Genomic DNA, 14,235 nt, shown 5'->3' with positions numbered 1-14,235 from the left:
ATTTGTAGGAAAATGGATGCACCTTGAGACCAGAATCCTAAGTGAAATAAATCAGCACATAAGTTTAAATACAGCACTATTTCTTTTGTGTGAGAAACCCAAAGGGTAAATCATGAGCATAATGGAATATAGATATTGGGAAGTAGAAAGAACATATTCAAATGAATAGGGAAACAAGGGAAGAGAGGAGCGGACAGGAAAAAGGACCAAAAAAAGAATAGAAGGAAAACAACAGAAACAAAGCTTTTATAAATGGGGAGGGGAAGAAGAATTGAAGGGCGGGGAGTGGAATAGGAAAAAAAAGAACAATCAGGATATACAGGTACAAATTCCCTATGATGAATGTGATTAATATGCGTGACAAATGTGTACTAATAAAATTTTTTTTAAACAAGATTTCAAAAAAATTAGATTGGCCTTTTCACCCTTTATAAAACTAGAAAATTATTTTTGTTCTCAGAAAATATTGAGGCTTTATTTTTTAAAAAGTAACTTTTTAAAAAATCTTGTTTTTATGTGAAAACAATAATGACAGGACAAATGTTTACAGTTAGTATTAACAAATGTTAAATAGGATTACCTCTGAAAACCTTGTTAAAGCACTTACTTATTCAATTAAGTAAAAGTAAACAATATATGCTTTCTTATCTAAATCTCAGTGTTTCTGGAAGATCATCTCTGGATAGCAAGAGAAGATTAAAACTTTTGCTTAATTAAAGCTACAGTGGAATGAATATCTACCAATTTTACTTGAAGACCACTATATATTTGGAAGTTTTTTTAAAAAAAACAAAAACAAACTAGCATCCCATAGTAAATGGCTTTTTCACTACTGGAGATCAAGTACATGGGAATTGTCCGGTCTTGATTCACCTCAATGCGGGTAAAACAGATGTAATCTGATAGTTCTATTCTAAACATGTTATTTATTCTTTGTGATCACAAACTGTAGTCCCAAAACTGTTTCAAGAATCCCAGCAAATAGCCCTGTCCTATTGTGAACCACATTTGATGTAATCAGAATATAGTAAAACTGAAAGAATATCAGAGAGAACCACAGGACTACTTCTTCCTAAATATTATAATGAACCCTTCTGGTACAGGAATACTACTTGACTTTATGCAAGACACAGATTGATAAAGTTTCTTGGATTAGCTATAGTATCCCTACTTTATCCTGTTTTCCACAGGCTTTCCTGCTTTTGACACAGAAACCCCAGGCCAGACAAACAGGGATGGCTGGTCACTTGACTTCTAAGAATTACATATTTATCTTCAAAGCAGCTTCAATTGCTATCATTAAAATACTAATTATATTGTAAAATAATACTATATAGTGTCACAGTTTTAGCACATTATAAATGAAACATTCCAATTAAGAAATCTTTTTTTCAAGCATACATAGTGTTGTTTTCCCCGCTCAAAATCAAAATTAGAGCTGGAGATCTGGTTCACTGGAAAAGTATGAAGAGCATGTGCTTAGTGAGTACAAGGCCCTGGGTTCAATCCCCAGCAGACACACACATATATATACACATACACATACTCCAAAGGGAAAAAATGTACTTTGAGAAACTTTAAAGTGTTTAAAGAGTACTTTCAATCTCTTAGTCAAAAGGACTATGGAATAGATACAAATTCTATTTTCTCTGACAAGTATGGGAGTGTGTATTTATCTATATAACCTTTTAGAGTCAGCTAAAAAATACTCTGTAACTTAAAAACTTTGCTAAACAAAACCATAAATTAATATACTATTGGAGTTAAAAGGAAGTTTAAAATTATTAATGTGACAGAAACAGAAGTCCAGGAGGAAATTTAAAAGACACACACAGTTACAAATTGATATGGAAATGAAAGCTCTTAGTGACTCAGGTGTAGTAACTGTCAATAGAAAAATAACACTATTCAGATTTTTCTGAAAGTATTTTAAATTGGTATTAGTTGAGCTATGCCAAGGCATTAAAAATGAATAATTGATGCAAATGACAATGACCACTGTAATACATACTTTTTATTAGTGCACAATCACCTTTTAATGATTTCCTACATTTCTTAATATAATTTTCCATAAACTTTTACATAAATGATATATTATAAAACTTTACAGGGCTCTAATACAACATGTTTAAAAATGTGATGAACAGCAAATTTTAAACTTAAAAAAGGAGGTCAAGTTTGACCTCTGGGCCATGAAGCACTACATTAACAGCTCTGCAGAAAGAAAAATGATAAGGTATGAAATGAGTGCTCGGAAACTAGGACCTTATCAGTTAGAGTATGATTCAAGCCTGTAAGACAAATTGCTCAGCAAGGCAAGTCACCTTCCTGCTGTGATAAGGATACAGCTGAATTTCCAATGCCAATGACTATCTCCTTCATTCTGTCTCCTAGTTTGATATCATACAGTCAAGGAATGGCTAATAGTTCTGAAACATCTACCACTTATTTTGAATACATTTTGTCAAAGTCACTTCTAGGATAATTATCTTTGTCCATTAACTGACAACTTCAGTGTTAAAAATAAAAATCTTTAAAGGACAGTCACTGACTAATAAGAATTTTGGTGAGTTGACCCTTCAAAAGAATGATTCTATCTCAGGTTTAAAGTGTTACTTAAATCGCTTTAACAGTTTGTTTGGTTTTTATAAATAATATTTATAACATAAAAATGTGCAAGTTCCACAAATTGTCTCACTTTAATTGCATACCTGAACACTGATGGACCGTTTCAGTAGTTCTTCCACAAAGTTCCAATTTGATTCCATTTGTCTCTAGAAAGGGAGAAAATACTGTTGAATAGTAAGTATTGCTCTTGATTACACATATATTTACAATTACAGTACAGCAAATTCAGTGAAGTACATTTTCTCTATCATTAGAAGGCACTGTCATTTCATGAATTTATAATACTGTGGGGCAAAGAATTAGCTGACAGACTTCAAAGAAAAATTTCTACAACTATCCCAATCCAATATAAACCTTATCAATTGTTTTATTAAAAGTGATGCTTCTATAGGATTATAAGTAGTTTAATAAATTTTTAATTTTGCTGTCAGATATAGTCTAAAAATATATATTTAGCTGTCAGATATACTTTATATATTGGGCCATGGATTTAGCTCAGTGGCACTGCGCCTGCCTTGTAAGCACAAGGTCATGAGTTTGATCCCTGGTACAAAAAAAAAATTTATATATGTATTTTTTGGAGTTCTTTATGACAGGTAGTCTTTTGTATCCTCCATTTTACTCACTAGAGATTCTTTTATTTTGTTCACAATAGTCCTGAGACAGTCTATTTTATTACACAATGTAGCTAAAAGTTTTGTACAGAAAATAAAATTAAACTTTACATAGGGCTACCTACCAATGGTTTACTATCTAATAAACTTAATTATATGAACTATTCTCTAAAATAAAGAACATAGCTAAAAAGGACTTTCACACAGCCTAGGAAATGAAAACAATTCCACTTTTTCAACAGGACAGCCTGGAAGATGTTTTCACAAGACATTTAGTTCTTAATCGCTTAGATATGTACGAACTGGTCAAAACCAGAAACAAAAAAAGAATCTTCAAGAGGAAACAAGGAACATTCGTAATGGAGAAAAAAAAAATTTGAAAAGCATATAAGACTTCAAAAAGCAAAGTCAGAGCCTTAAAGAATAAAGGCATAGACTCTCACTGTACTCTAAGAATATGATGTTCTTAAGAATAAACTCAAATGATCACTCCACTACATTAAACCGCTGAACAAATACTACCTTAATAAAGACACAAAGCAACCATAATAGCCAGCCTCTAAGATACCCAATGACCTTGGCCCCAAATTCCCACTTTATGTAATACTCTCCCACACTATACCAGGGTTGATCCTGTCACTGACAGACATCCAATACTAATATGAATAATGACAGGATGCCACTACAAAGGAATAGGTTACAAGACACTGAAGCTTGACAATACTCTCTTGTTGACTTGATCTAGAAAAAAACGTACTGAGAAGTGCCGAAGAGGCCTACTTTATGGGTAACTGAACCATTCTGCCAAAATATGACATTGGAAGCTAATCTTCCAGCCCCAGTTACGTGTTAAGACTATAACTTCATGAAAGATCCTGAGCCACAACCACCTAGTTAAACTGTCCTAAATGCCTGATTCAGAAACAGTGTAAGATAACACATGTTTGTTTTAAGCTGCTACATTTTGTTATACAGCAATAGATTACTAATATATGACTTAGCTACTTTTAGCAAAAGTATTACTGACTTTTTGAAATATATTTCTTTATACTAGTACAGTGAATGCAAAAAACATTTTTCTGGAGAGAACGTGGAGTAAAAAATAAAGCCCTTCCCCAATAGTAGGTTTGCCCTTTACCCTTAGCTTCTTGGAGGTATCGGCCTTTAGAATGCTAGGACCAATGTAGGGGTATCTTGGTTTTGGGACATGAACATTCTGGACAGTCTAACAATGTATTGAAAACACAGGCTGGCCATACTCATATGGTCTTAAGAGTAGGGTCCGGTCATGCCTAAAAGACTAACAAAGTGATTTAGATTGGTCACTTTAGGTCAGTTGACTTAGAGACTGAGAAAAAATAATTGTGGGTAGTCAACAGTTCATGCCTATGTAAGGTGGGTCCAATAAAAACTATGAACACTGAAAACTGGGTGAGCAGCCCTGGTTAGCAATATTCCACATATACACTACCATACATTGATGGTAGGAGATCAATGTGTCCTAATCCCACAGGGAGAAGACAAAAGAAGGTCCACATTTAGTACTTAGATTGGATTTTGCTTTATGCACTTCTTTCTTTCTCTGATTTTAATCTATTTCTTTTCTCTGAAATAAACATGAGTCTAACCGCTTTCAATGAGTTCTACAAATCCTAGACCTGAGGACAGTTCTAGGAACCTCCAAGCTTGTTACTGGCATCAGAAGCAAGAGTAGTCTATGGACTGAGCCCTGAAACTTGGTAGCTGGCCCTCAGAAAGGGGACCATGTGCTGTATATGATTAGGCTTTTTATGTATTAATTCTTCAAACAACTTTTACCATTTTGCAAAAAGCAGAATGAAGTTTCAAAAAGGCCACATGAATCAGAGAATGGATTTAAATCCAAGTTAGTCTGGCTCCAAATTCATTGTTCTCTCTATTGTATCATGTATTAGTAACTATTATTTTTTTTTCCTAGCAAGCCTCCTCTTAGATTTTAGCAACTTAGACACCATTATTTTTATTAACATACTGTCACCAACCAGGAACAAGACAAGTAAGCAGGAACATGACAGGGTTTATGTAATTTAAGTTTTAGTTTTACAGTTTGATAGTGTTGAGTAATTTCAACTGTGCTAACAACTGAATCATAAGCATTATAAAGAAAGAATATAATTTTGACCCAATGAATTTCAATAATATAGTTCAAGATTGCAGCTACAATTTAAACAAATTGTGCATCAAAGGAAAGAATGGCAACTATACCTTGGCTAAACAAATGTTAAGAGGTAGCTATCTCAGAGATACAGATTTGTTTTCCCATAAGAAAATTTAAATTTGAGCAACTTCAGCATATTTTCCTACAAAGTCAAGTTAATACCAGGTAGAAAGTTATCAATTTGGGACTATGTTTTATATTTCTTATCCTACCATTAAAACTAAGAGGCCCACTTGAAGTTCTATATAGGTAATATCTCCACCAGAATTATGAAATAGATTCTTATACTCTCCACTCCAGCAGATTAGAGCCAGTTGCAACTATCATTTTAAGGCTATATTTCACATCTTCTATCTGGTTGGTATTTCAGATTTTTCAAACACAAGCATCAACTGGCTTCACCAATTGCCCTATATTCTTAGCAGAGAAAGTACTGTAAAACTAACCTCTACTGTGGGGCATAGCTGCGCATGCTTGTGATCTCAGTCACTCAGCAGGCTGAAGTAGGAGGTTCTAAAAGTTCAAGGTTAGCCTGGAAAACTTAGCTTGACTGCCTCAAAGCAAAAGTACAACAAAAAAGGAGTGGGGCTATATAGAATTCAGTGGTAGAGTGTTTGTTTGACTAGCATGCAGAAGGCCCTGGGTTCAGTCCCCAATCTCTCTCTCTCTCTCTCTCTCTCTCTCTCTCTCTCTCTCTCTCTCTCTCTCTCTCTCTCTCTCACACACACACACACACACACACACACACACACACACAAAAGGAGAGAAAGAAGAACTTGATCCCTGAAATTTTCAACAGAAATTTTCCCCTTTAAACTATTTGGTTTTAAATTAAATGTCTGGGATTGTGAGAAGATAACATACTCTCATCTAGGCTGAGAGAAAAACATTAAACAACAATATATGAATAGGTAGATTCCAAAATGAAAAGTGAGATACCAAATTTTCCTTACAGACTTATAAAACTCCACGTTAGACAAACTTTTAAAATAACAAATAAACGTTTTAAAAATCTATTTGAATATAAAGGTTTCATGTTGATCTTCAGAGAAAATAGTTCACATTTAAAAACTGAAACATCCCTGGTGAAGAACATATGACTATTATTCCTATCTCTCACCCAAGTAGTGTAATGTATGCTTATTGCATAACCATTTTCTCTAGTATATTTGCCTGTGGTAATCATCACAAGGATTCAAAACAGAATCTAGGCAATATTTAGTTCAAAATCTGACCAAAATATATCTCAGATCCAAATTATCATCTCTTATACTTTCTCTGAAAGAATGAACCAATATGGCTTTTTGTTAATAGATCATCTGATTTCCCAACTAAACACAAACACTTTTAAGTAGAAAAGTGAAAATTAAATATTTAGGATGAGTGGGTGGCAAGCACATAAGGAGACTATCTGTGGCAAAGTAGAATACACAGTTACCCTACCAAAGAACTATTTATAAGAAGCAATCCTTAAACTCTTAATATCAAGTTTATCTAAATGATAAAATGTATTTCATACCTAATGAAAACTCTTATTAACAGAAAGGCTTGAGTTTTTCTCTAAAAGGACCAAAACATTTGAAATTCTTTGAAAACTCAGGTATAAAAGAAAAGCTTATTTTACATGTAGATATACAAATATGTATTATTTATTTATTGTTTTTCTCATAGGAAAGATTCTTTTTTCAAATTTGACTCTTCTTAAAACCTTCCTCATAATTTAAAGAATTGAGATTTTTAAAAATATGAGTAAAAGAAAATCATATAGGAACTGATAACAAATACTAAAAAAACACAAGTTAAGCTATTTTAAACAATTATTTGCTGTCTTAATTCAGTGCAAATAAAAGCAAGAATCTCCTCTGGAGTTCTCAGTATACAAATGAAGAGCCATTTCAGCAACACAATCATGTGGTGGTTGTACCATTCAGTGTAACAACAGTAATAACTATGATAGATATTAATTTGGCTAGATTACCTACCACACTGGGAGTATCTAGGGGTCAATATCAACCACTATTGAAATATACTACTCACTCCAGTGTTAACTGCAATTTTTTTTTTTTTGGTATTGGGGATCGAACTCGGGTCCTTGCACTTCAGCAGCAGGTGGTGAAACCACTGAGCTAAATCCCCGGCCCTTAACTGCAATTTTAACATGCACTAATAACTTAAAAGCATGTACCTTGAAGCAAGGGGCAGTACAATCTGTTTCATGTTTGTGCCTATTATTATAATAACACAATAGTAACTCAGAAGCGCTTATTACCATGTTTATATATACTCATTAAAATGATGAATCTGTACTTGGAAGAATTAAGGTTGGAAGGAAAAATAAATGAAAAAGCTATGTTAAGACTTTAGAATTAGAGGTAAATTTCTGAGTTCCTTTAATATTTTAATATTCTAAATGTGAAATGTTATTAACTCCACAAAAATACTTCATGAAAGGGTTATTATAGTAATAATGTCAATTGCTAAAATTTGAGTATATATTGTTAGAATGGCAAATATTCATGAAAAGAAACAAAGGGCATACAATTCTGCGAAACATTCATTCTATTCATCTCTCTCAATAAACTGATAGAATGCTTACCACTGATACCGATACACTGATACTGAGCTATGTGTGAACTTCTCAGAGTACTTTCTTACTCATTATTTTCCTTCTCTTTGGGTCTCCCAAAATGCTTTTTATTGTTGGGGGGAACATTTAGAGGACTTCTTTGAAGCCCTTCCATTTTCATAATGCTTTGCTAGCACTAACATTCAGAATCCACGGCTCAGTCTGTCCAATATTCCAGAGAAGAAAATATTTTGAGTTCATCAAAGAATGATTCATAAAAACATTCAAAGCCATAGTTCCCATGTCTTATAAAGGACGAGAACCCAAAAACTTTAATTAATAATTAAAGATTCCTAAATTCTAAACAAGATTACTAAATCAAGATCTCCAGCATTAAGATCTACAAGTTGGAATTTTTAAAAAATCAGGTAGGTCTGGTGAGCCAGCAGGTCTGTGAATCACTCCCATAAAAAGACCAATTTTGAAAATATAGACAAATTGGCTTTAAGATTCTAGAGGTTTATTTTCTAGAATTGATAGCCTGAGAGAATTCTATTTATTTCTGACTGTGGAAGGAATTACAAATAAATAGGGCCTCAAATAAATGCATTTACCAGCTGGTTTTATTCATAGGGCTTCTTAAGTAGCACTGCAAAACAGTGTTTCTAACTAGAAATTAATATACTAGCTGAAAACTCTGTCCTCCTATTTAAAGCAAACTTCATGTTTGTTTAATAGATTAAAATACATTTGAGAAAAACATTTCTAAAAATAATATTTCAAAGATATTTTAAAAATTATCCACAAGGGTAAGTCACATGCATTCCCTCTGTCAGCCTTTTAGATTTTAGAACTAGAGGGAAACTTTGGAACAATTCAAAGCCATGATTTTTCAATGAAAGAGAGACCCAGAAAGGTTTAATTTACTCTAAAGTCACACAATTAGAAGCAATAGCAGGAATAAGTTACAAAGTTTTCTATAAACTGTATTTCTGTAATCAAACAACAGAACACAAACTTTGTAATTTTTCAAGATGTAAGAAATATTATACATAAAGAACATTATGATCTAACTTTTTGTTGCTTCTGTTCATTAACTTTAAATTTGTCTTTTAAAAAAATGATTCTATGATATAAGATTTTTTAAAAAATAAGATCTTACCATTTTATCTGGTACCCCATGGCGATCAAACTGGTAAAATGATGCTACATGAGTAATAATCCACCAACTAAAACCTAATGGATCTCTGGACTTGATTACAGGCATAGAAGGTCTTCGTTCACTTGATGTTTCAAAGAGTGTTTTAAGTATTTTATTCAACCAGTTCCAAAATGACTATAAAAGTAGAGGTAACATAATTTAAATTAAGATACTATGTCAGACTGAACGTTTTTCCTCCATTTTCTTAATGAAGTGTACATACAAAAGAGAACATAGAACACTAACACAAAACTTGAAAAATAATTTTAAAAAAATCCAGGTTAGGAATTAAGAGTGTAACTGGTATTTTAGATATATCCAAATCTCCCCAAAGTAACATCATCTTCTCCCATCCAGTGGTAACAATTATCTTGACTTTCATGACAAATCATTTCTTTGCTTTTAAAGGTTTGCCACAGTTATATAAACCTGTAAGCCTACATTACATATTGTTCAGATTCCTCTACTTTGTTTTTCTTCATGTATGCTTGCACTCTTCAGCAGTTTGTTTTTGTTCTTTAATAACTTGGTCTTTTTACTCACCATCCTGTTTTTTAGTTCATTCATATTAATTATCACCATAGTTCACTGGAATATTTCAATGAAAACTATACAATAAACCATTTAACCAATCTACTACCTTTGAACACTTAGTGAGTTTTAATAAGTTTTTTCCTAGATATTTTTTGGGTATTAGATGTAACTATTAAAGTTATTAGTTATAAAATTGTTGGCAATTTCTCTTGGTTTTTAATGTCTATAGAATCTGATTGTATTAGATTTTATTAGAATCTGATTAGTATTGATTCTTTTTAATCATCTCAAGAGACACTGGCCAATTTTAGCTATCATTTTGATTACCCAAATTAATTACCAATGGGTAATTTCATTACCCATTTTAGCTGGTTTTGTTGTTCTGTTTTGTATTTTTGAGAGAGGGTCTCACTCTAGTGAAGGCTGTCCTTGAACACATTATGTAGCCCAGGTTGACCTCCAACTTCCGGCAATCCTCCTGCCTCAGCCTCCCAAGTGCTGAGATTATAGGCATGCGCCATCACACCGGGCTTGTTTTGATGTTCATCACTGTTTCATTTACTTCCTTCCTTTTAGTTTCTTTGGGTTTACTATAAAGTATTATTTTTAACACTTTGTGATGAATTCATTAACTTTTAATCTTTTTCTTTCTCTAATATCTGCATTGCAAGTTTCAAATTTCCCTCTAAAAGCTTTAACTTGTGCTTAGTTGTCATTTACTTCGAAATATTTTATAATTATCTCTTCTTTTACCTACAAATTATTTAAAAATATACGTCAACCTTCTAAGCATGTGTATTTCTCATTGAAATTCTATTAACTTTTATTTTCTGTATTTAACACATTATTACCCACATAAAAATTAGTCAAACTAAATATTTTTAATATAAAATTACAGTTTTTAAGTTTAATTTTTCCAGTATTACTTTAATATATCACCATTCTTACATCTTTTTTCTATCAGTTATGAACGTTGATATATTTTCTTTTAAATGTGTTTAGATCTTTTAAATATAGCTTTTAGCAGTTCATTTACAGGTAATGACTATTAAATTTAGTTTTAAATCCACTGTCTTATGCTGTATTTTTATTTCTATACTTCTTGTATCCATCAACATCTTGAGTCAAATATTTTCCCCTTCTATTAGCTTGGCAGTTAAAGAGTCTCCCCTTCTTCTTTTAGTGCTAATGACCTTGGAAATAACAGTACAGTATATCCCGTGAAGTTGCAGTAGCCTTAGCCATTCAGGGATTTTCCCTTAGAATCTAACTAATAATTGTTCCCCGAAACCCCCACAGTATCACAGAAACCACAAATATCCTTTACAATGTCTTTTTGGCGGGAGGTTTGCAAATAGCTAATGTGAGTGGGTTATTCAGTTCCCCTTGCTGTTGACGGGCTGCTGTCCTGTAACTGTCACCAGCAGATGTACCAGCATTCCCTCCTTATAACAGGGTGCTGTACTGCCTGTGGCTATCTCCAGTGTTCTTAGGCTTTGTTCTTCTTAAAGCCCTAAGATTCCTAAGATGTTGCCAAAATCCCCTGAACCTTCTAAGGCTTTATTAATAGTTTTATTAAATTAAGTTACATAACTGCAAGAGACATAGGGATCTTTCTGAATTTCAAGGTTTTTCACAATTCATGGGTGCTCTAGGGACATAACCTGAGAATTTTGAGGGTCCACTGTATATATTCAAATGTCTTTTTCTTAAGACAAAACAAGGGCTTTAAAAGACTATCTCACTTATGCCCTGCTCAATTCATAAGCTATTATTATTGTGTAATTTTACTCTATTTTTTGGTACAAAATCGAACTCAGAACCTTGCGTTTGTGAGGCAGGTGGCAGAACCACTGAGCTAAATCCCCAGCTTTTTACTCTATTTTTAAATCACACTAAATTTTATTATTTATACAAAATATTTACCACTATCATTGTCTATTCCTTCCTACATCTCAGACCTGCCATTCTAACCTATTCTTTAATCTAATGTATCTTTTAGAATTCTTTGTCCCTCCCATTTTGCTTCACTGAAAACAGCTCTATTTTATTTCACTCTTAAAAGACTGCTGGGTGAAGAATTTTGGGTTCACAAATATTTTATTTTAATATAATGAAGACAGCATTTCTTTGGTCTCTAATGCTGTTGAGAAGTCAGCTGCCCATCTAATTCTCACTCTGAAATTTTTTCTACCTGAAGCACTGAATCTTGTAATATTTTATAATCTCATTATGATGCATCTCAGTGCACTTTTCTTTTACATACCTGAAGTGGTTTCTTGATCTAATCACCTTTCACTAACACTGGAAAACTTTTTTTTTTTTAAATGTTTCCTCTGTTCTACTTTTTCCCCATTGTAACTATAACTAGATGTACATTTATCAGATTCCTTCCCTAACATTCACAACTTTTTCCATGCCCAATTCTTCATGTCATTTAACCACTCTTATATTTTCCATCTTTCTCAATACTATATTGCACCTCAGACATATTATCAAAATTTCCCTCCTACACCATTATGAAGCAATTATAAGCTGCATTTAGCTACCATGTCCTTCCTTTAATGTTAACCTGTAACAACTTTTATCATTTACAACCTTGACACTTTTTAAGACCACAGGCAAGTTATTCATATTTGACTACTGACATTTCTGATTATTTTTGTCAAGAAAGTTACAGAAATATTTTTGTTCTTTTTAATGCATCATATTGGGGGTATACGATATCAATTTGTTCTTTACTGGTTAAATTTTATTACTTAGTTATGGCGGTATCTGTCAAGATTTTCTAGCTCTATAAAGTTGTCTTACTTAACTTTTTATCTCCTTTATAGTTGTTTCTGGGGAAGAGGGTTTCATCAGCTGGTGTGATTATGTTTTTTTAGTTTTCTTCTAGTTACTTTGTACAAGCTTATTTAGTTTCATTCTTTTCATTTTGTAAACTCAGACTAGTTAAAAAGATTCCCAGTTCAAGGGCACTCTCTTTTGCAAGGTACCAAAGGATTGATCCTTTCCTTGGATTTTTTTTTACATGGTTGTGGTGGTGGGAGAATGAGTACATACTCTTTGGGATTCTTTTTTTTTTGGTGGTGGTGGTATTTTGTCTTACAAAACCTGTATTTTTGCTTCTCGATCCCATTACTTTACAATCACCAAATGTTACTATTTTCTTTCTGCCTTTTCTCCCTCCAAAGCTCTCTTTGAACACTTTCTCCTCACTTTATGCATAATCATATATTCTGTTTCCAGTTCTACAAGACAACTTTTTCAGTATTTTTCTATAATGGTAATTGCTTTAGACCAATTTTATGACCATAGCTAGCTCTCTAGGTCTGAGTAGTCCTATTTTCTAGTTATGTTATCAGTATGTTTAGTGGAAGGTTTTTATTCTTGTTCTACATTTTCTGTGGCGGTTATATGGAAGAACATGAGTTTAGATATCCATTCATTATTTTTGGCTATGTAGAAGTCAATAAAATACAGGTAATATGCACTCAGGCTATAAAACTGTGTAAGTTCTGGATTTCGATAATAGTACATAAAAGCAATTTTAACCCTATGCAAAACACCACAGTTATAGAGACAATATTCCTTAAAAGTTAAGTTTCTAGTTCATATTTTGGGCATCCAGCTCTATGGACAGTTGGCATTTGGTGAGCTACCAATTCGAGTTAATGCTGAGCTTTGTCTTCTACTCTTGTATGCTATAATCATGAAAGATAGACAGTTCAACAACCTCTAAGGTTATGAAGCTGATATACTGTTCACCTGACTTGAGATCTCACTTACATTAAGTACTTGGTCTCTGCAGTTTTACTTTCTACTAGTTTATTGACACATTTAATGTGTTTGTTATATGATATCCAGCATGATGATCTTTAGCAAGATGTTCAAACTATCTTACACTCAGGAATGAAAACTGCTATTCTGAGCACCAAAATGAAACAGCCTCCCAAATCTGCCAATAATATAACTTATTTTAGTTGTAAAAAAAAATGAAATGACCTCAAACCTTCATTATTTAGAAAAACTTCTAGTTACCAAATAAAATGAAGAATATGCAAATCATTTAAACAATACACGTTACTGTGTAAATTTCTGCAATTTAACATTTTATATTGCAGCTATTTTTGTTTAAATGTAAAAAAAAAAGCAAGATTACTGGCAACAGGATGAAGACATCCACATTAGCTGTGTTTTAAATTTCAAGATTGGACTTTATAAAATGAGAATAATTCCAAGGAAGTATAAAATTCTGACAAGTAACAGAGCTTATAGAAAATAGAAATAGTTATGTTTACTGTATCAAAGAGGTTAAAAAAAACCCTGACAAATAATAAAAACAAAAGACTCCTGCAACACCTCAATTACACTGTAGAAAGCTAAAGCCTGCTGACAAACCAAAGTGCAAGAAGGAAAATATTCTTACTCAAAGAGAAAGAACACTGTAGTTAGGTATTTGCTGTTAAAATAACTCAAAATGAATACAGCAATT

The 14,235-nt window shown here is 32.7% G+C and overlaps 1 protein-coding gene across 5 annotated transcripts in view; it reads right to left on the bottom strand.

Moving 5' to 3' along the window:
- Nucleotides 1–14,235, bottom strand: part of Mms22l (MMS22 like, DNA repair protein) — a 135,655-nt gene that overhangs the window by 97,651 nt on the left and 23,769 nt on the right. For all 5 annotated transcript variants that reach the window (XM_004862496.3, XM_021242701.2, XM_087187958.1 and 2 more), the window contains 2 exons: nucleotides 9,168–9,341; nucleotides 2,712–2,774 (listed from right to left, as the gene is read on the bottom strand). In XM_004862496.3, the coding sequence (XP_004862553.2) occupies nucleotides 2,712–2,774; nucleotides 9,168–9,341 (237 nt within the window). The remainder of the gene's footprint in view (nucleotides 1–2,711; nucleotides 2,775–9,167; nucleotides 9,342–14,235) is intronic.

Source organism: Heterocephalus glaber, unplaced genomic scaffold (genome assembly GCF_053883595.1).
Source record: "Heterocephalus glaber isolate CG9 unplaced genomic scaffold, H.glaber_assembly_v1.0 deba00001523, whole genome shotgun sequence".
Taxonomy (NCBI): Eukaryota; Metazoa; Chordata; class Mammalia; order Rodentia; family Bathyergidae; genus Heterocephalus; species Heterocephalus glaber.
Note: the sequence above shows the minus strand (reverse complement) of the source record. Positions and strands in the feature narration are given on the sequence as shown.